Genomic DNA, 19,706 nt, shown 5'->3' with positions numbered 1-19,706 from the left:
GAAATTCTGGTCCCAATTGCGGTCGTAGGCCGAGGTCCACCTGTGTGCAATCCTCCTCAAGCATAGTACAGGTAGTCTTCAGCTTACCACAATTCGTTTACTGACCGTTCAGTTACGACACTGGAAAAAGTGACCACTTTTCACACTCATGACCGTTGCACCGTCCCCATGGTCACGTGATCAAAATTCGGATGCTCGGCAACGGACTCATATTTATGACCGTTACTGGGTGCCGGGAATCATGTGGTCCCCTCTTACGACCTTCTGATAAGCAAAGTCAATGGAGAAGCCAGATTCACTTAACAACTGGGTCACTATCTTACGTTACTACGTTAAGCGATTCACTTGGCAAAAAAAGTCGTAAAACTGGACAAAACTCACTTAACTTTCCAACAGAAATGTGGTTGTTAAGTTGAGGATTACCTGTATACTATTGTTATTCCCGGTCTACTTTCCATGGAAAACGAAAAGCAGGCAGGACTAACATTATCGAGTGACTTCATAGGCAAGAAGAGGCACTTCATGGCTCAAAGCACAGGAGAAGATCTGCTGAGTCAGATTAAAGGTCCAGGACAGGGGTCTTCAAACCTGGCCCTTTTATGACTTGTGGACTTCAACTCCCAGAATTCCTCAGCCAGGCATGCTGGCTGAGGAATTCTGGGAGTTGAAGTCCACAAGTCATAAAAGGGCCAAGTTTGAAGACCCCTGATCCAGGAGAATCCAGTGGCCTTTCTAAAATAACTAATCAGATCTCTCCAGGAAGCCAATGAAGAAAGCATTACTGACATGATGCCTTCAGAATGCTGTTTTCTCCTTCATGAATTCCCACTGAAGAAACCGTCGCCACACCCAACAGGAGCAAGCCTCATAAAACACGTTTTTTTTCTGTTAGTCTTCAACAGCCTGACAAGTTGGCCATTGCTAGAAACCCGGAGCTACCATCCTGTGCAGAAATACTGGGACACTCTTGTCTTTCTTCCTAATAAACAGGATGATTTCTACTTCTTTTATTAAATTTGGAGGCTGCCCAGCTCCAAACGAAGTGGTTTTCATTCTTGATTGGTTTTCACACATACTTTAGGGAAAGCTGATCAAGCCCACACTTCCCAATTTTTCAAAAAGGAATTATCTCTACGCTACGATCAATATGAACACCATTCAACCACTGTGATTTTTTTCTGTTCCAGAATGTAGTTCACGGGGGAAAATATTGTCCACAAAGCCCAGAACAGCTCATCTCAAACTATAGCGTGGAAAGGCTGAGCGCCAAAGAATTGAGGCCTTTGAACTATGGTGCTGGAGAAGACTCCTGCGAGTCCGTTGGACTGCAAGGCGATCAAACCGGTCAGTCCGAGACTGCTTTAGAAAGACCAGATCCTGAAGCTAAAACTCAAATACTTTGGCCACCTAATGAGAAGGAAGGACTCACTGGAGAAGAGCCTAATGCTGGGAAAGATTGAGGGCAAGAGAAGAAGGGGACGACAGAGAATGAGGTGGCTGGATGGAGTCACTGAAGCAGTAGGCGTGAGCCTAAATGGACTCCAGAAGATGGTAGAGGACAGGAAGGCCTGGAGGAACGTTGTCCATGGGGTCGCGATGGGTTGGACACGACTTCGCAGTTAACAACAACAACAAAATTAAGAGTGCTGATTCTCACAGGGCCTCTGAAGTGATTATGGATTAGCAATGGGTAACGTCTTGCCTGGAGACAGTCTGAATGTCAGGTCTCAAGGACGAGGATTCTGTTCTAGACTGCCAGGTGGGGACAGTGACATCCAAAGGCAAAAGAAAAAAAGAATCCAGGAATGTCAGTGTGAGGGGTCAAAAGGGGCTATCAGAAAGTCCTCTGTGGCTCAGGCCCTGCCCCAAACCCCCTGAAGCCCCACCCACTTTTTAAATATATGGTCTTCAGCAGATTCTTCGAGGGACTGTAGCACTCAACAGAAAAAGCTAGTTCATCTTTAGTTTAGTACTAAGAGAATAAATAGCTTAGATTTGCATGGTGGAGAACAGTTCACCTCTGGGACCTCTGAGTGAGATTGAAAATGGGGCCATGGAACTGGGTAGGTGGTGCAATCTCTCTAGACCCCAAGCTCCACAGCTTTTCCTGGAGTCAGGGAGAGCAGGAAATACTTACCCTTTGCTCTAGGAGGGCCCTGCGGATAGACACCCGCTGCTCCAGCTCCTTGATCTCACGTTCGTGCTGGGCCTCGGTGTGGATCTTGATTTTGCTCTGATAAGCGTTCAGCAGCTCAAGCTCCTGCTGCAGCTGCATCCTCAGGACTTGGTATTCTGCCTCTTGAGTTTCATCCAAACGCAGCTAGGAAGAAAGGAAGAAGGCAACGTAAGGCCCTGCACCACAAAACCCATCCTTAGGATAGCATGGCTCTTAAAAGGACAGACTAGCCGGGCCTCAAGAGTCGTCATAATCCATGCTTCCTATGCTTCTGGAAATGGTCCCTGGCCTCAGACTATTACAGGGGACTCTGTTTGGCCTGTCTGCTTTGCAAAACTGCTGCTGGGGGTGGCCTTGCAACCTCAAGATGATTATATATCAAAACTCCTGTTGGTGGTTGACGACGGCTAAAAATTCAGCCAGCTGAGCATCTCCTATCTCAACGAAGGAAAATGGGTACCTCTGGGATTTGTCTATTCTGTTTGGGAAGCATCTCCTACCTGCCCCAATAAAGAGTCCATTTTAATACCAAGCAACTGCGGTCATGTTCACGTTGCTTATGGAGTCAGGAGATCAAAGCTTGATATTCGTTACACAGCTATGGCAAAGGGAACTCTATTAGCCCCAGAACCTTAAAACTAGCCACCCACCTCGGAAGGGGTTTCTTTAGGAGTGAAGATGCTACAGAGAAAGGCATGCTTCGGAGCCCTGTGAACAAGGGCCCCATTGCACAATGGACATTGTGGTTTGGCAGCCAGCCTCTTTGCAAGGAAGCCTTGGGGGGACTACAGTTTTGAGAGCAAGCAATTATGGCTCTCGTAAAATGTCGGTTATTCTCAGCATCTTCTCTTCCGTGGTTCTTTTTTGGGGGAAAAACAAGACAATTAAACTGGTATGAAATCAAAGCAATGTTTTAAGGATAAATCAATCTCTCGGGCTTTATCCAAGGTAGACAAATTCTACCTCAAGTGGTCAACCCATAGCCAATGGGATTGGTCATTTTGTGTCAAACGTTTGCTGGCCAAAGCTGGGGGAAGGAAGGGGGATGAGGACGGGAAGAAAAAAACTGGGGGAAAAAAAAGAATTGGTTGGGGGTCTAGGATTCAAAGCATAGTTGGAAAACGCTCTTCCCCGTGGATAGAGGAAGGGCCGATTCCTCCCACCCAGGGGGAGGGCAGCGCGGGGTACCTACGGCCTGGGTGGAGAGCATTTCATTGATGCTGTGGTCGTACTGCTCGGCTAAGATGGCCAGCTTGCGGGTCTGCTCATCCTTCAGACGCTTGAGGATCCCCTTGTGCTCGCTCTTTGGGGTGGTCTCCAAGAGATGGTTGCGAAGGGCCTTGTACTGCCGCGTCTGGATCTTACAGGTGTCCTGGAACTGCTTTTTAATTTGCAGTTCTTTGGACTAGGGTAGCAAGAGGAGGAAGAGGCGACAAAGGGGGAAAACAAGAAAACAAAAACAACAATGCCAGTGACCAGAGGAGGGAGAATGAGAATTGCAAATAAAGAACAAATGCAAAAGGAAGAAAGGAAAGAGAGAGAGAGAGAGAGAGAGAGAGAGAGACAGGAGCACGTATTAGACAAACAACTCCCACCAGTGGGGTTTTGGTGGGAATAATAAACTAAGTCTAGTTTTACCTAGTAATTTTTACCATTTTCATGTTCCCACTTCAATCAAAGTAGCATCAATATGAAATAAGTTTCAGCCCAACCAAATAGCTTTCATGGAGTGAAAAGATGCCTCCTGTGTCGTAGCTTGATGAAAAATAACAGAATAACACAGTTGAAAGGGACCTGGGAGGTCTTCTAGTCCAACAACCCCACCCCGGTAGGAAACCAGGGCTAGGCAACCTCGGCTCTTTTATGACTCATGGACTTCAACTCCCAGAATTCCTGAGTCAGCATAGCCGACTCAGGAATTCTGGGAGTTGAAGTCCATGAGTCATAAAAGAGCCAAGGTTGCCTACCCCTGCCCTATACCATTTCAAACAAATGGTTGTCCAATCTCTTCTTGAAAATTTCCAGTGTGGGAGCATTCACAACTTCTGGAGGCAATCCACTGGTTGTTTTAACTGTCACGAGTTTTCTCCTTAAGTTCTAGGTTCTTCGTTCTCTCCTTGATTAGTTTCCATCCATTGCTTCTCATCCTGCCTTCAGGTGCTTCGGAGAATAGGCTAATCCTCCCTCCTTTATGGCAGCCCCCGCTATTGTGTCACCCTCCAGTCCTTCCTTTTCACTAGACTAGACATGCCCAATTCAAACTAGAAACATCCCAAATGGGATTTGCCTCATGAAAGAACAGCGCAGTCTGTCATTGGCTGACATTGCCCGTGAGGCAGCTTCAAGTAACAGGACCAGGAGGGTTTTCTTTCTGCCTAAGACCCCATAAGGGTTAAATGGCATAAGGCTGCATGGAAAAAAAAACACACCAATGGAACGAGTTGATGAAGAAGCTTCATATATGCCATTATGCGAGGATGTCCACTTGTGGAATCAGTAGGACAGTGGGAACAGGAGGGGAGACCCGCTAGAAATTCTCTACAGAAGGTGCAGGTAGTCCTCGATTTACAACCTTCCATTGAACGACCATTTAACGAAGTTACAACGGCTCCGAGAAAAGTGACTTACAACCAATCCTCGCACTTACGACCGACCGTCACTGCATTCCCAATGATCCAAATTCAAGCGCTTCGCAACCAACGTTTATTGCCATGGTGGCAGCGTCCTGGGGTGATGTGATAGCTATTTGTGACCTTCCTTGCTGGCTTCCGACAAAGCAAAGTCAATAGGGGAAGCTGGATTCACTTAATGACTGCACGATCCACTGTTAACAACTGCAGTGATTCGCTTTACAACCGTGGCAATAAAAGGTTGCAAAATTGTGTATGGCGTACTTAACAACTGCCTTGCTTAGCAATGCAAATTCTGGTCCCAGTTGTGGTCGTAAGTCAAGGACTACCTGTATTATGAACTGAGAAGCAGCTAAAGGATTCTAGCTAGTTCTCCCCAGTGCCCTTGATTCTATTTCCTATTTATCTGTGTTTGGCCGATGACCAGGTGACAGCCAAAGATGCTCCAGGAGAGAAATTTAACCAGGAGCCTGCTTGCTCAAAAGGTTTAAAGCTTGGACAAACATTCAGTAAATATTTGCTTGTTTGTTTCTTCCCGAGTTATCGATGATCATTCCTGAATATAAAAAGCACAAATGAATGATAGGCCAGATTCTGAACTACATACACACACCTTGGCGTGTGCGAAACAACTGCGCGTTGGATGTCTGTGGAGATTCTCAGTCAACCGACAGTCTGTTGGCTCAAAGGTGCTTTTTTCCAAAGGCCACTGGACTGGTTTTTGTTTTTTTGTTTTTCCTTCAGGAAGAAGTACAAAACGTTTCCTTTCTCATCCAAGAAACTTGGCAGGGGAGGTATGGGAGGATATAGGTCAGTGATGGCGAACCTTTTAGAGACCCAATGCCCAAAATGCAACCCAAACCCCACTCATTTATCACCGGGTGCCGGCCGGGCGTGGCCACGGTGGTCACGGCGGACTGGGTGGGCAGGGTCAGGATGGCAGGGGACAGTCCCTCACTATCTCTGGAGCACGGTACGCGTGCCCACAGAGAGGGCTCTGAGTGCCGCCTCTGGCACGTGTGCCATAGGTTCCCCACCACTGATATAGGTCCTGATCAGATGGTGGGGGTAGAAGGATTGCATTTCTTTGAAGTCCTCTGGTCATTAACAGTCTTCCCTGAGAGCTTTCCAGGCCATTTGGGGGTTTATCTTTGCCTTCAAGAGTCACCTGAAACAAGAGCGCAATTGGTTGTGGACCACTTACCTCCAGTCTACAATGCAGCCCTTGCAGCAGTTCCAAGAAGTCTCCACAACCAATTGCACTCTGATTCCAGTCAGCCTGAGGGCAAAGATAAACTCTCAAGTGGCCTCCATAGCTCTGAGAGAGTCCTAACAACCAGATGACTGCAAAGAAACACAATCCTTCCATTATCCCTGCCCCCCCCGGCCCCCACCCAGTCAGATCCTATCCCCAATATTCAGTCTCAACTGTCAGTACCTATCCTTCCATTTCCCCCACCCCACCCGAAAAATCACAACTAATGAAGTTTCTTGAGTGAGAAACGAAACATTTTGTCCCTTCTTCCTCAAGAAAAAAAAAACAGCTTTGAAAAAGCAGCCTTGAGACAACTGCATGTTGGTTTTTCTAAAAAATGCTAAAGTGGAAAAGTTGCAGGAAATTTTTCCCCCCAGTGCAAATTACCATAATTGCATAAAAAAATGACATCATTGCATCTCTACCTCACGGTCTAAATATAGATTGTAGGTGATATTCTCAACACCCATTCCCCAAAGAGCTGGTGGCTGGCTCTTCATACTCTATCATCCTGCTCTGCAACAGAAAATATTCTTCATTCTCATGTTCAGGGGTTGGGAAGTTTCTACAGGATAATTTTTGAAGACTTAGCGCCGCTGGGGGGGGGAACCTGCACACCCTTTAAAAATGTCTGTCCTTTTAGGTCTTCTAATCTCAACACTATCTAGGTTCCTTTCAAAACACATGTTGGAGAAGTGGAAGGAAAGGTGAGAAGGCAGTTTCAGCATTAAGATTTCAAATGGAAATTGACATCACATTTTGCCTAGCAAAACCAAAAAGATGATTATTTTTTTAGTTATCGACAGAACAAACTCGGCTACAGGCCGATTTTGAGAGACAAGAGTCTCTCGTACAAAATGTTAGGATGGACCCCAAACTTCATGCATTTGACAAAAATGGACCTGCAGTTACGAAGGACAAATGTCATTAAGGATTTTTAAATTTTGGAAAAGTTCGGTTCTTTGGCTAGGCCTTTTAGCGATTTATTGGTTTCTCAGCCAGGCTAAAAAAAACAAAACCAGTCACATGAAACTATTCACTGCAGAATTTGAACCACCTACTATAGTTTAAAATGATTCAGGAAGAATACTTACACCAGTTTTTCCAATTTGGTGCATTCCAGTTATGTGTGGACTACAGCCCCCATTATCCATGCTAAATTGACCACATGGAAAGCACAAAGTAGGGAAGGCTTTGCACAAAAGTTGATGTATCAGGCAGGAATCCACTTGACTATCACAAAACGTAATGCAAGAGATGGGGCTATTTCAAAGTACTTTTTTATATATATACAAGCTATGTTTCCAATTGTGGTGTGAATTTTGGATACGCAGAAGTGAACTTTTGAGCTGCCAAGGAAATGCTATTCTCTTTTTATTTAAACAGTCTAATACACCCCAAAGCTCATATTGATGAGCAAAATGTTTATTTCCTTGCATTTTTGATGATATCCCTCATATCAAAACCCACTTAATCACCTGTAATTTATGCTATGCCTAACTGCTTGAGGCTTCTTGCCTCAAGAGCAATCTTTTTCATGGCTACAATCTTTCATCACTCTTTGGACAACATCTAAAATGACCCCAAACCACAAATGGTGTGGGGGAAAAACTGTCTAGATTACACATTTTTCACCTGTGTATGTTATTTTAATTCATTTCATAAACACCTCATATGCTTGAGAGATCGTAGAGAGAGAAATGAGGTACTAGGAATTAAGGCAGGGGTTTTCAAACTTGGCCCTTTTATGACTTGTGGACTTCAACTCCCAGAATTCCTCAGCCAGGTACTCTGGCTGAGGAATTCTGGGAGTTGAAGTCCACAAGTCATAAAGGGGCCAAGTTTGAAGACCCCTGAATTAAGGTAACACTGGAATGTGGAAGAACAGACCTCCACTTACACCCTCCAAATAATTTTACTTTTGGAAATCTAAAAGTACATCACTTGAGGATGTTTTGTGGCACAGAGTGCATGAAAATAGACATATAGCCCAGTTTTTAAGTGCCCTATTTTCTTAAAAATCAAATCACATCAAACTCAAAACTCACAATACAGAAGTGGTGACTTGTGGTGCAGAATTTTTATTTCTTTTTCCTTCAAAATTTCACATGCATCCACAACAGGGAAGGGAGAAATAAATAAACCACAGAAGAATGTCCCCCCACACAAAATGGGAGAAATAAATTAAAAATATTTAACATAGTTTTTTAAAAATGTGAAGATAAGAGGAAAAAAAACATAGTTCAAACACACAAAAAATGGGAATACAAAATACATTATTAAAATGGACAAAATAGAATCTAGATTAATGAAAACAAGTTTGGCCAAAAAAAAATAAAGGTTAAAAGGAATGCTAAAAAAAATACACAAATCCATGGATGATGCAAAATTGGAATAAATTAAAAAATCACAGATGAACCAAAAAAGGGAGAAATGCAAGGTATGTGCTTTATGCAAACATGGGACCAAAAGCCAGAATCAATGAACATGGAATTATATCTAATTTAGGATAATCTGAAATGTATTGATGGGTGAGGCTGCAAATTGGGAGAAGAGAACTAGCTACAATATGAATGGATGTAAGAAACTGAAAAAATACATAGAAATGCTTAGAAGTAACCGTTCTAAAATTATGCTACCGAAATAAATAGAAATGAAGACCGTTTTAAACTGATTTAGCTCTATAAAACCTGGTACTGCCTGCAGTTGATGAAGAACTCAAAAAGACAAAAAAATCTTAGCCACGGCAAAGCCAATTTTCTTAATTAACTGCCATTGAAACAAACGAAGTCAAAGTCTCTTTGTGGTCAGTCGCATAAACATCCTGAGTGGGTTAAAAAAAATATTGACTCTGTGATGATAGATTATATAGAATTCACTGAACCTTTGGTTTTATTCCCTACCAAATAAATAAAAATTCTGAAAGCTAGTTAACCAACAAAACAACAAATTCAAACTAAACTGGAATTTTATACAGCAGCTTCCCCTTAGTCTTTGGCAAAGTCATCCCAATGCAGGGGATTTCAGGATGTCACAATTAAAATGGATCAAGATACTGCACTTATAGGATAAATATCGAGAGGGTATATCAGAAGAGAGGGACAGGCTGTGATAGTGCTTACCTGCTCAAAGTTCAAAAAAAAGTTCAAAAAAAAAAAAGGTGGATCCATACAGCATTTGGGTTTGCCAGAACTCTCTAGCCTGGCTATTAATTGGATGAAAAAAATAGGGCTCTCCTCCCAGTGTGACAGGGTCACTAAGGAGCAAGCTGCTGGCGACAAGAATGGCATACTAGCCACTGAGGTATGTGTGTGTGTGTGTGTGTGTGTGTGTGTGTGTGTGTGTGTGTGTGTGTGAACCCTTTCACCTTAAAGCAGGGGTCTTCAAACGTGGCCCTTTTATGACTTGTGGACTTCAACTCCCAGAATTCCTCAGCCAGAGTACCTAGCTGAGGAATTCTGGGAGTTGAAGTCCACAAGTCATAAAAGGGCCAAGTTTGAAGAATCCGCCTTAAAGCTTAAGGAAATGGTTCTTGGAAACGATACGGGAACAAAGTTTAAAAGAAGTATACAAAGTGAAGGAAAGGGGTCTGTGATGTTATGAGGCAGTTCCCCCAAATGGGGCACACCATTCCTTGGAAAATAAGGCCTATCTGGTCCCTGGGAAAGATAAGGAAAATCGAGTATCACAGTTCTGAGATCTGTCTCTGCACTTTAGAGATGGTCTAGGTCAGGGGTCCTCAACCTTGGCAACTTTAAGACTTGTGGACTTCAATTTCCAGAATTCTGGAAGTTGAAGTCCACAAGTCTTAAAGTTGCCAAGGATGAGGACCCCTGCTCTAGGTTTCCAGTTTTGTAAAAAATAAATAAATGAAAAGGCTGCCCTCCTATCTATAAGGCCTGAAACCACACTGGGGGAAGCATTAAAAGACAAAACAACTTTGGTTTTTATGTAATTTAAAGAGGCTGCCTATGCCCTGGCTGCAGGAGACATTCCTACAGAAAGTTAAATTTCATATTTAGCCATTTTTCTTCTCTTTGACCAAAATGCAACTGCCTATGCTAAAGCAAACCACCTCAATGCCAAGCCATTCACTTCAAATGCCAGCATGTGGTTTCTCATTTAAAAAAATGAAAGGGAAAAAAAAACGCTACTGGATGGCCCATTATTGTTTCAAGTGAAAAAAAATCTACAGCAATAAGCTGTCATTTTATGAATTTCTCCCATTTTCAGTCAAATTGTATTGTTTAAAAATTGTTAGTGCCCCTTTCCTCCCTCCATAAAAAAATTATATAAAACTTACCAACCTACCCACAAATACAAATATGTACATTCAAGTTCAAACTTTTAAAAAGGGGGATTGTTACATATATGGTGAAAAATGGTAAATATATATATATATATGTGTGTGTGTGGAAACATGCACACACACACATACCAATCAAAGGTGGAAATATAAATGAACGGCGAAAGAATCACTTAAACTAGGCAAAACACTCAGGAGCTGAAAAATGTGGGGTTTTCAAAAACATGTTTAATTTCTCAAGTTTTCATTTCACCGTAAAGGGGGGGTTCTTTTTTCTCTGTGGCAGATGAAGAACTAATGTATTTTAGCAGGAATTGGAACTCAAAAGCTTTTCAGAAGGTAAAAATGGCTTGAAATGAAGGCAGGTATGTATCTCCTCACTATGCAAGAGATGCTGAAGATGGGAAAACCAGCCATTACTGGATCTTTTAAATAGGGCTTATGAGAAAGAATTTGTAAGGATGGAACCCCTTTTATTGGGGGGGGGGGGGAGAAAGCAAACTTGGAGCTGAATGTCTTATCCCAGATGATGGAAATAGGAAATATTTGGCCCTCCCAAACAGCTGACTCAAAAGGGCATCAGGTGATTCTTTCCTCGTTGACACAATGAACACAAGACAAACCCCCCCCCCCGCACACACTCCCGTCCATCCCCAATCTGTAAACAATCAGAGCTTGCACAAGGTTTGGTTCTCCACTGTGCCCATATTCAGTTTCTTTTACCAAACACGTCCTGCCCTTAGCTTCCTGGTAACAAGACAGCAAAACCTCAACAAACCTTGGAAGGAGGAGGGAAAAAAAATATGACTTTGAGCAGGGGTAGGCAACCTCGGCTCTTTTATGACTCGCGGACTTCAACTCCCAGAATTCCTCAGCCAGCCATGCTGAGGGAAAAGGGAGAGGTTTCCAAGCTGAGCCATGCTGGCTCAGGAATTCTGGGAGTTGAAGTCCGTGAGTCATAAAAGAGCCGAGGTTGCCTACCCCTGACTTTGAGAGTAAATACTCGAAAAAGTGCTTCTGTCTGATTGCCCAGAATTCCAGAAGCTGGCCCCACGGCACGGAATATTGCCTGTAAGAGTCAGGGTGCAGCAATTCAACCGGAATGGCTCGTTTCACAATGTTAGGCAAGGGGTAGAAACCCAAGATCCTGAGGGGCTGTTATCTCCAGGGCTTCCTGACAGGTGGGGACACACGCACACGACCGCTACTTCGAGTCAACCGTCTCACTGGCCCGCTGGAATGGCCGCCGGGCCTTGCCGCACGGGCCACCAAGCAAGGGATACGGCTAGGCCTTTCCTCCCTCAAGACGTACAAGCCCTTGAGACAGTGGAGCATGGAAGGGGGCAGCTGAGCGCAGATCACCTTGGTGAGAATCCTGTTGAGGGTACGGATCGGTGTGGCAAGGAGAGAGAGGATCCGGTGGTGCCAAGGCAGGGGTGGCTGCCACTGGCGGGATAATACCGGGATACGACTCCGGAAGTTGCCTTTGTTGGTTTTGGGGAAGAGGCGGAAGAGCCCCTGTTCGCTAACCAGCCCCAGGCGCTGCAGGATGCGGAAAACCGGGCGTGGGAAATGCAGGAGAGCCAAGAGCAAAAAACGACGGGCGTGGCGGGGGAATCCCTTTAGGGTACGCCTTGCCAGGGCCCCGAGGAGATAAAGGGGCAGGAAAATCCAGGGAGAAGCTAAGAGGTAGGAGGCCAAAAGGATGACCGGAACGTACAGGCGCCCCCTGCTGGCACTCAACCCCACCACCCCCACCGTACCCCCCAACTTGATAAGAAGAAGGAAGGAGGAGCCGGAGAGGAGAAAAACAGAGTGCAACAGGGTGTATGTAACCCCCAGGCCCACTAAGAATCCTTCGAGGGCCAGGAGGACATCTTGAAAACTGCCCCCCTGGGCCCAGAGCGCAGCGAGCAAAAGCAGGAGAGTGGGGGCACAAGGATAGGCAGAGACCAACAGGGCCAAAGCCACGCAGAGAACATGGGGCAAAAAGGTTGCCACGGGAAGGGGCCCCGGATGGGACTTGCCAGCCCCCTGTTGACTGTAGGGATCGTCACTGGCTGGGCAGCCGTCCCCAGATTCTCTCAAGGACCCCTCCTCCAGGATAGTGGGGAGAGACTGAGTGTACAAATCCTCTTTGCACAGAAAAGGTTCTAGCTCATCGTCAGCTTCTTGGCCATCAGGCTCGGGAACACCTGGTCGCCCCCAGATTGGCAGCAGAGCCTCAGAAGCGTCTCTGCAGCCATCCAGCTCTCCAAGGAACGTCTGGTTGAGACCTACATCGGCAGCTCCCTTGCTGTATACGTCTTGCTGTTTTAGGCTTGCCATAGGATAGTCTACAATCCACCCTTTGCTGCTTGAACCTAAGACATCGCGATCCTCCCCGTCAAGCCCCAGGCACTCCTGTCTTTCCTCCAAAATGGCCGCTTCCTGCCCATCTGGAATTATATCTGCCAGGTAGGGCCAATCTGGCTTCACCTCCCCACAATCTCTTATTTCTGACGTCAGAGACTCTACGCCCTGATCGCTCAAGCCTAGAACGCCCTTTTGCGACCACTCTTGGACATGAGACCCAGCATGCACAGCTTCCAGCTCTGGAGTTTCCTCCTCTTGACTGCATTCCTGGACCATCTGTTCGTGACTGTCTAGCTCAGGCTTGAAAATGTCCTTTGCATGTGTGCACTTCCCTAAAAGGTCTGGATAGTTTATTCCCACGCCTACTACCTCATCTTCGCCCCGAGTCGACTCCAAAACCTCTCCAACACGTGTGCCATCATCTGGATCATCATCACAAACACAATCCAATTCCAGGACATCCAACTGATGTTCTTTGGGATCTAGATAATCACTAGGCACATATTCCAAACCTGCCAGATGCTCCTGATCCCCTGCCACACTGTCACAAGGATCATGCCCACCCAACAGGTTCTCTCCAAAGTCTAGACTTCCAGCTTCATCTCTGTCCATTTCTGCCACCCCTGAGTACCCCTGCCCTGACTCCAGAATTCCCACAACCTGCCCTTCCGGGCACAACTGGCAGCAAGGCGGGGTGTAGGTAGCACCTACTTTGAGGCTTTTAGGCTGTTGCCGGACCTCCATGGCATGCTTCTGGCGCAGTTCCTGTTCACGGCGTTTATTGTATTCCAGCTGGTTTGACAGCTCAGTTTGGTGTTGCAGACGGGTCAGCTCTGTGCGGGTACGCTGGACAGTGTGAAGGTGACGAAATTCCAACTCCTGGGTGGACTCATGCTGGCGCAGCAACATGGCACACTCCAGATCCTTCTGTGTTTGTTTCTTGTTCAGTTCCTGGAGGCGGGGGATGGGGAAAGAGAGTGGTCAGAATTGTCACGTTATATATATTCGACATTTTTTTCTTTCTTTTGTCCAAATACTTCCAATGACTTCCCTCTTCTCTAATGGCCCGACAACTCTTTTTCATTGCCCTTGGACAGTATCCTATTTGTATTAGTGAACAATGAGAGATTAAAACCAGAAGTTGTAGCCTGTAAAACTCAGCCTCGCAGTTGTTTCTAATCCTTATGGTTTGTGAAAGAGGTCAGAAAAACAGTTATCACCTGAACTCAGAAGGATGCAAGCGTGAGAACTGGATTTTAAGTGTTTAGAGAGCTGGACATGCGGTTGAAATGGAATTAATTCATTTCTTGTAATTCTCTTCAGATAGAATTGCTTCATTCCTAGCCACTCACTGCGTTCACCCTTACACAAAAGCAGTAATCTACAGTTAATGGATGGATTTGAATGATTAGGGATACACAGCTGTGTGTGTCCCTCCCCCATCATTTTTAACCTCTTCTTTTTCCGTGTCAAAATTCATTAGTTTCTCAGAATATAAAATATAATGGGAAACTAGGGGAGGGGAAAAGGAAAAAGTGTGGAGTAGAAAGTGTCCCCCCCCCAACCTCCTCTTTTTGAGAAGGTGGTTGAGCTACATCTTCATCGGGCTTTGGAGAAAGAGTTATCTAGCTACCTTCCAATCAGGCTTTGGAGTAGGACACTTTTAGACTTGAGAAAGCATTGGCTACACCTGTTGACCGCTAAAGGAGGGAACTGGGGAGGAAAATCATTCTAGCTCTTTTTGGTCTCTCAGCAGCTTTCAATACTATCAGCCATGATATCCTTCTGGACCATCTAGGGCAGGGGTAGGCAACCTTGGCTCTTTTATGACTCGTGGACTTCAATTCCCAGAATTCCTGAGCCAGCCATGCTGAGGAGAAATGGAGAGGTTTCCAAGCTGAGCTATGCTGGCTCAGGAATTCTGGGAGTTGAAGTCCACAAGTCATAAAAGAGCCAAGGTTGCCTACTCCTGGTCTAGGGATTGGGAGTGGTTCTCCTCCTCTCTCTGTAGCTGGGTTTGGTTGGTGTTGGCAGGGAGATCAAGCCTGAGACTTTTGACACACAGGGTGGATTAGATCTCAATGCGCCTCACACAATATGCCTCACATCTACTCCAATGTAGTATCTATGTAGGACTGCATTGATTTGGGGTCAGATATGATGACTGATTACGATCTCCAACTGTTACATCTTGACTCTGGGCTGACCAGGTGATTATCTCAAGGTCCTGTTCCAGTCCTTGAGGCTGTGTAGATGTGGATGGGTAGAAACACCCAACCCTGAGAAGACCAAGTGGTTTTGAGTATGAGGACTACCCAGGTCTGGAGATATTCCATCTTTAGTCTTGAAAGGGCTAATACTTCCCCCTTCAGGACTGTGGTACAATTTGAAGATCTTCATGGACTCACAACTCCTGCTCAAACAGCTGGTGGCAGTTGTGGCCAGGAATACTCTAGCTTAGAAAGCTGCAGTTACCAACAGACTTCCAGGTGCAATTCAAGGTGCTGCTTATACTTCTTCCTCTCTCTTTCTAAAACTTTCATTTCCATAACCTTTAACTGGGTGAAATGAGGGTTTAAGCAACTATTTTTGAACCAAGGCTCCTCAAATGGATTAATTGACATGTGTCCAAAATTTGAGACCCACAGCTCCCATGGAATTGAAGTTTGGCAAATTTAAAAAAAACATTTCATGACATCAAAATTATCATAAAACAGTTTATGACATAATACATGTCATAAAATATTTCCTGTGCTGATATTTTGATTGTCCTATACAGTTCAACATGGGCAATTTTCTCAGTGAAGACACTACATTAGACCTTCTGTCATTCAGGAATCTGGTAAGGAAACATCTCTGAAAGGATGACCTGATGGGTCACTGGCTGTCTAGTTACCTATAATGTCCTCTGCGGCATGGCGGATTATCTACTCATCCCATGTCTAGGCAGAGTTCTGTTCTGGTTCCCATTTATTTAGACCATGTGATCCGATGGGACCAAAAGAGTCTGGGCTTGGTGTTTCTAAAATCATCCCCCCAAGATTCATATAGCCTCCAATCTGGCACAATTTAAACCACCTCTTAAAACCTGGCTGTTCTCCAGGGCTTGGACTCAAGTTGATGGCAGACTCCTCTTAACTGGGCTGTGCTATTTTTCTCTGAACTGTTTCCGTATGGTTTCGTACTGTAATAATGTTAAATGGTTTAATATTATACCCTGTTGAGAGTTGCTATGGAATTGGGTGGCCTAGCTTCATTTAATTAGTGGACATTTCGTTAATAAACAAGTCACAAAGAGCTTGCAAAGGCAGACATTCAAGTAACCGTCCATTAGGCCAACTCTTTCCAGAGAGATACGGGTGGGAAAAATGGGCACACTATTTAGCCTGCCCAACACATTCACCCCTCAGAGTACGTCCCCTGCAGTTTTGCTTTTCAAACACAGACCAACCCCCCGCTTCCTGCTCCCACCAGGCACCAATTACTGGTCCCCACCTCCCGCAGCAAATCTTGGTCCAAGTTATGGCGTGCCAGCAGCATCTTGCGTTTGTACTGGCGGCACTGTAGCTCCAAGTATTGCCGCTGGCGCCGCAAAAGGTTGGCCTCTTCTTCGGCCTGATAATGTTGCATGTTCTCTTTTTGTCTCAGCAACCATTCCTGCTTTTCCCGCTTGGGTGTGCTCTGATTCTCCTGCAGCTCCTGCAAAAGGAATAGTGGGGGGAAAAGTGAACACTCCTTTGTTGGCACATTGGGCTAAGCTTTGGTTGTTGAAGGGCAGCATGTTCGCTAACCGAGTTCATCCAACACGCTAACACACAATGCAGTACACCACTGAATTATGGTTAACGTGACGTGCAAATTTAGATGTGGGGAAGTCCAGTAATCTCCCCTCCTGCATTTGTGCACAAGACTGGAAAAAACTGTGGGTAGATTCAATTTGGTCAGCCCAGGGATTTTGGAATACAGGTCTCATTATCTCTAGTTCACATACCAAGACACGTATTGGGGAAAGCTATCTTGACAAACAGTTCATGGCTGGAGGTAACAGAATTCCAAAAGAATGCTTGTAAAATATACCTGTGGGCAAGTGTTTTGTTTCCTTTTTAATATACCATTTTGTTTTTGTCCCGGAGCAACAACAAACGTGGAGGACATAAAACCACGACTTTCGGAAATGGCTCCCCATTTTTGCCATATTATGATGTTTGCTCTGCATATAAAAATCCTTATTGTAGAGAAACAACTCTATGATATTTCTATCTTTCTCTTCAAAGATACAGGCTGCATACTTAGGAACTGTCAGCATGACAGCATAAATCTCACTTGGTTATTTCTGGCCTTCTAGGACCTGTTATTTTCCACATATTCCTAAAGACCAGTTGAATATTTTATCTTCCCCTAAAGAAGGAATTTACAGCATTACATATGAAATAAAACAAATCAAAACAAGAAGAGAACAAATTGTGGCAAGAATTGCTAGAAGTTGGGTGGCATGTAAATTTAACTCATCATCATTGTCGTCACCATTGCTATTATCTCTGAAAGGCTTCATAGTCACAGAGGTAGGGGTGGCAAATGGAACTTTGGAAAGTCAGCTGCCAACTATTATGCGATAATGAACTTTTGACTTCCTGCTGCTATGTTTCACCATCCTTTAAATCAGGATACCTCTTTCAGCTGCTCTTTCCGTAATTTATATTGGCGCTTCTGTGATTCAAGTAAGTTGCCCAACTCCTTCTTCTGTTGACCCAAGATATGTTGCTGAAATTTCTTCTCTTCAGCCAGGGCAGCTTTTGCCTGCAGAAGTGGGAGGAGTGGTCAGGGTCACCGATGATGGGATTGGAACAGAAAGACAGCTTAGCCATGCCTAGGCTTGCATGCATGCTGGCAATTTTGTACATAGTCAGAAGATAGCAACAGCACTTAGACTGAAGCACCACTTCACAACCTTTGCAGCCCTCTCTAAATGGTTTAGAGTCAGCCTATTGCCCCCAACCATCTGGGTCCTCGTTTTACCGACCTCGGAAGGACGGAAGGCTTAGTCAACCTTGAGCCGGTGAGAATCGAACTGCTGGCAGCCAACAGTCAGCAGAATTAGCCTGCAGTACTGCACTCTAGCCACTGCACCACCACAGCTCATCCAAAGGGGGAGGAAAAACTAGACATTACTGCACATGTGACTAAGACATGTCTGCCTTAAACCATCCTTTAGAATAGAGGTCCCCAAACCCTGGGCTGTTGGGAACAGAGGGTGAGTGCACAAAGCTTCATTTGCGGACATGCAGGATTTAGGATGCATGTGTGAAATAACTGCCCCTTCCCGAAACCGCTAAAGCCACCAGCAACAGTTAGTGGAACCAAAAAGGTTGGGGACCCCTGCTTTAGAGAGAATTGGGATTACTAGTATGGGAAAGTGTACAATTTGACCTCTGGGAAGAAATGGCAAAAGGCAGTGGAATGAAGAGCCAGTGAGTAGATTGTCTCTTTGTAATTCCTCTCTGGACAAGGAGAGAACTTGAGATTGCCCACAAGCGCTCCCAACAGTTTGCTTCTCAGGAGGAGACCACAAGACTGCAATCTCTGGTAGACTTAAAGCTCTGTGAGATGAGCTATCTTGCTCAACTTACAATTGGAGCTATTAAGGATGGTGGGTTTGCATATTTCTTTATCTAATCACTTTTGGAAACTGCTTGTTGACTGCCGTTCAGCTATTAGGAATCTTTGGATTAGCTAGTTTTACAGCACTGGATGAGTTTCCTTCGATCCTTAGTGAAAAAAGAATTAAATACAAATTTAAGGACTTAAAATAATTCTTTTGGAATAAAGAGCAAAATATGATTAAAATGTTGACTTTGGAAAGTTGCAAGTCAATGAGGGGCCAAAAGAGAGTTGAAGTAAAATCTGGGAATTAATTGTAAGAATCCTTCCCCTGGGAAGATTATTTTCTTTTGAATTCTCCTAAAAAAATCATGATGGAGTAAGACTGAAAGTTTAACATTAAAGGGAACCAAGAGGAGCTAAATGATTATAATTAAAAAGGAACTTAAATTTGAGTTACTAATGTAGAATGAGGCAAAAATTTTAATATGGGACACACTGAAAGATTGTCTTGAACAATGTCAACTTTACAAGTGTCTGCCTCTAGTTAGACCAGGGGTCTTCAAACTTGGCCCTTTTATGACTTGTGGTCTTCAGCGTGCCTGGCTGAGGAATTCTGGGATTTGAAGTCCACAAGTCATAAAAGGGCCAAGTGTGAAGACCTCCGAGTTAACTATTTCAAGGATGTTAGGAAAGAAGAACAGGTTTTACTTGACAAGACTGAGACTGAGCTGAAAGTGGATTTAAAAATGACAGCTACAAGAATGATATGGAAAAAGATATTCTGGATATACAAAGAAACTGGCTAATGTCTTAATAATTAAAAGGGATAATATACTAAGAGAGTAATTTTCTTATACTCAATTTACCTAAGAAAGCTTTGAAGAATTTTGTAGAGGGGGAAAAAAGAAAATATTAAAAGAAGTTAAGTTCTAGGACATTATTTGAGTGGACAGAGATTGTTAAAAGGAAAGGGCAGCAATATCAAGTTGGTTTATTTGTTCAAGATTAAAATAAGATACGTTGTTGTCTCTGGAAATCCCACAGTCAACTTTTGCTGACTAGGACTGAAACGACAAGAGATGGGAAGCAGAAAGAGGAGAACATGGGCTGTATTTTAAGAGAAGGTAATGAGTTACTAAAATTGTTTACACCTGTGATGAAGCAGAAGTAATTTTTTGTACAGTTTTTTTATTATATTTATTTTTGTTTCTTTTCTATTTTTATTTTTACCCCTTTTCTGAACTTTCTATTTTTCTTTATATTCTTTTATTTTTTTTAGCTGTATTAGTTTTTAATCTCTGTAATTGTAATTGTTAATAAAATTATTATAGAATAATTGTGCAATTGGTACAAGGCATAACAACTTATTTCTTCACAACGAGC

The 19,706-nt window shown here is 44.1% G+C and overlaps 1 protein-coding gene across 3 annotated transcripts in view; it reads right to left on the bottom strand.

Moving 5' to 3' along the window:
- Positions 1–19,706, bottom strand: part of LOC308676485 (serine/threonine-protein kinase TAO2) — a 46,380-nt gene that overhangs the window by 6,433 nt on the left and 20,241 nt on the right. The window contains exons 15-19 of one of the 3 annotated variants that reach the window (XM_081342297.1): positions 17,391–17,519; positions 16,218–16,421; positions 13,434–13,673; positions 3,369–3,581; positions 2,138–2,320 (exon numbers count right to left, since the gene is read on the bottom strand). In XM_081342297.1, the coding sequence (XP_081198423.1) occupies positions 2,138–2,320; positions 3,369–3,581; positions 13,434–13,673; positions 16,218–16,421; positions 17,391–17,519 (969 nt within the window). Of the gene's footprint in view, positions 1–2,137; positions 2,321–3,368; positions 3,582–11,403; positions 13,674–16,217; positions 16,422–17,390; positions 17,520–19,706 lie in introns of those variants that run through there. The other 2 variants (XM_081342298.1, XM_081342296.1) reach the window with 2 other exon arrangements.

This window comes from Vipera berus (genome assembly GCF_964194415.1).
Source record: "Vipera berus genome assembly, chromosome: W".
Lineage (NCBI taxonomy): Eukaryota > Metazoa > Chordata > Lepidosauria > Squamata > Viperidae > Vipera > Vipera berus.
Note: the sequence above shows the minus strand (reverse complement) of the source record. Positions and strands in the feature narration are given on the sequence as shown.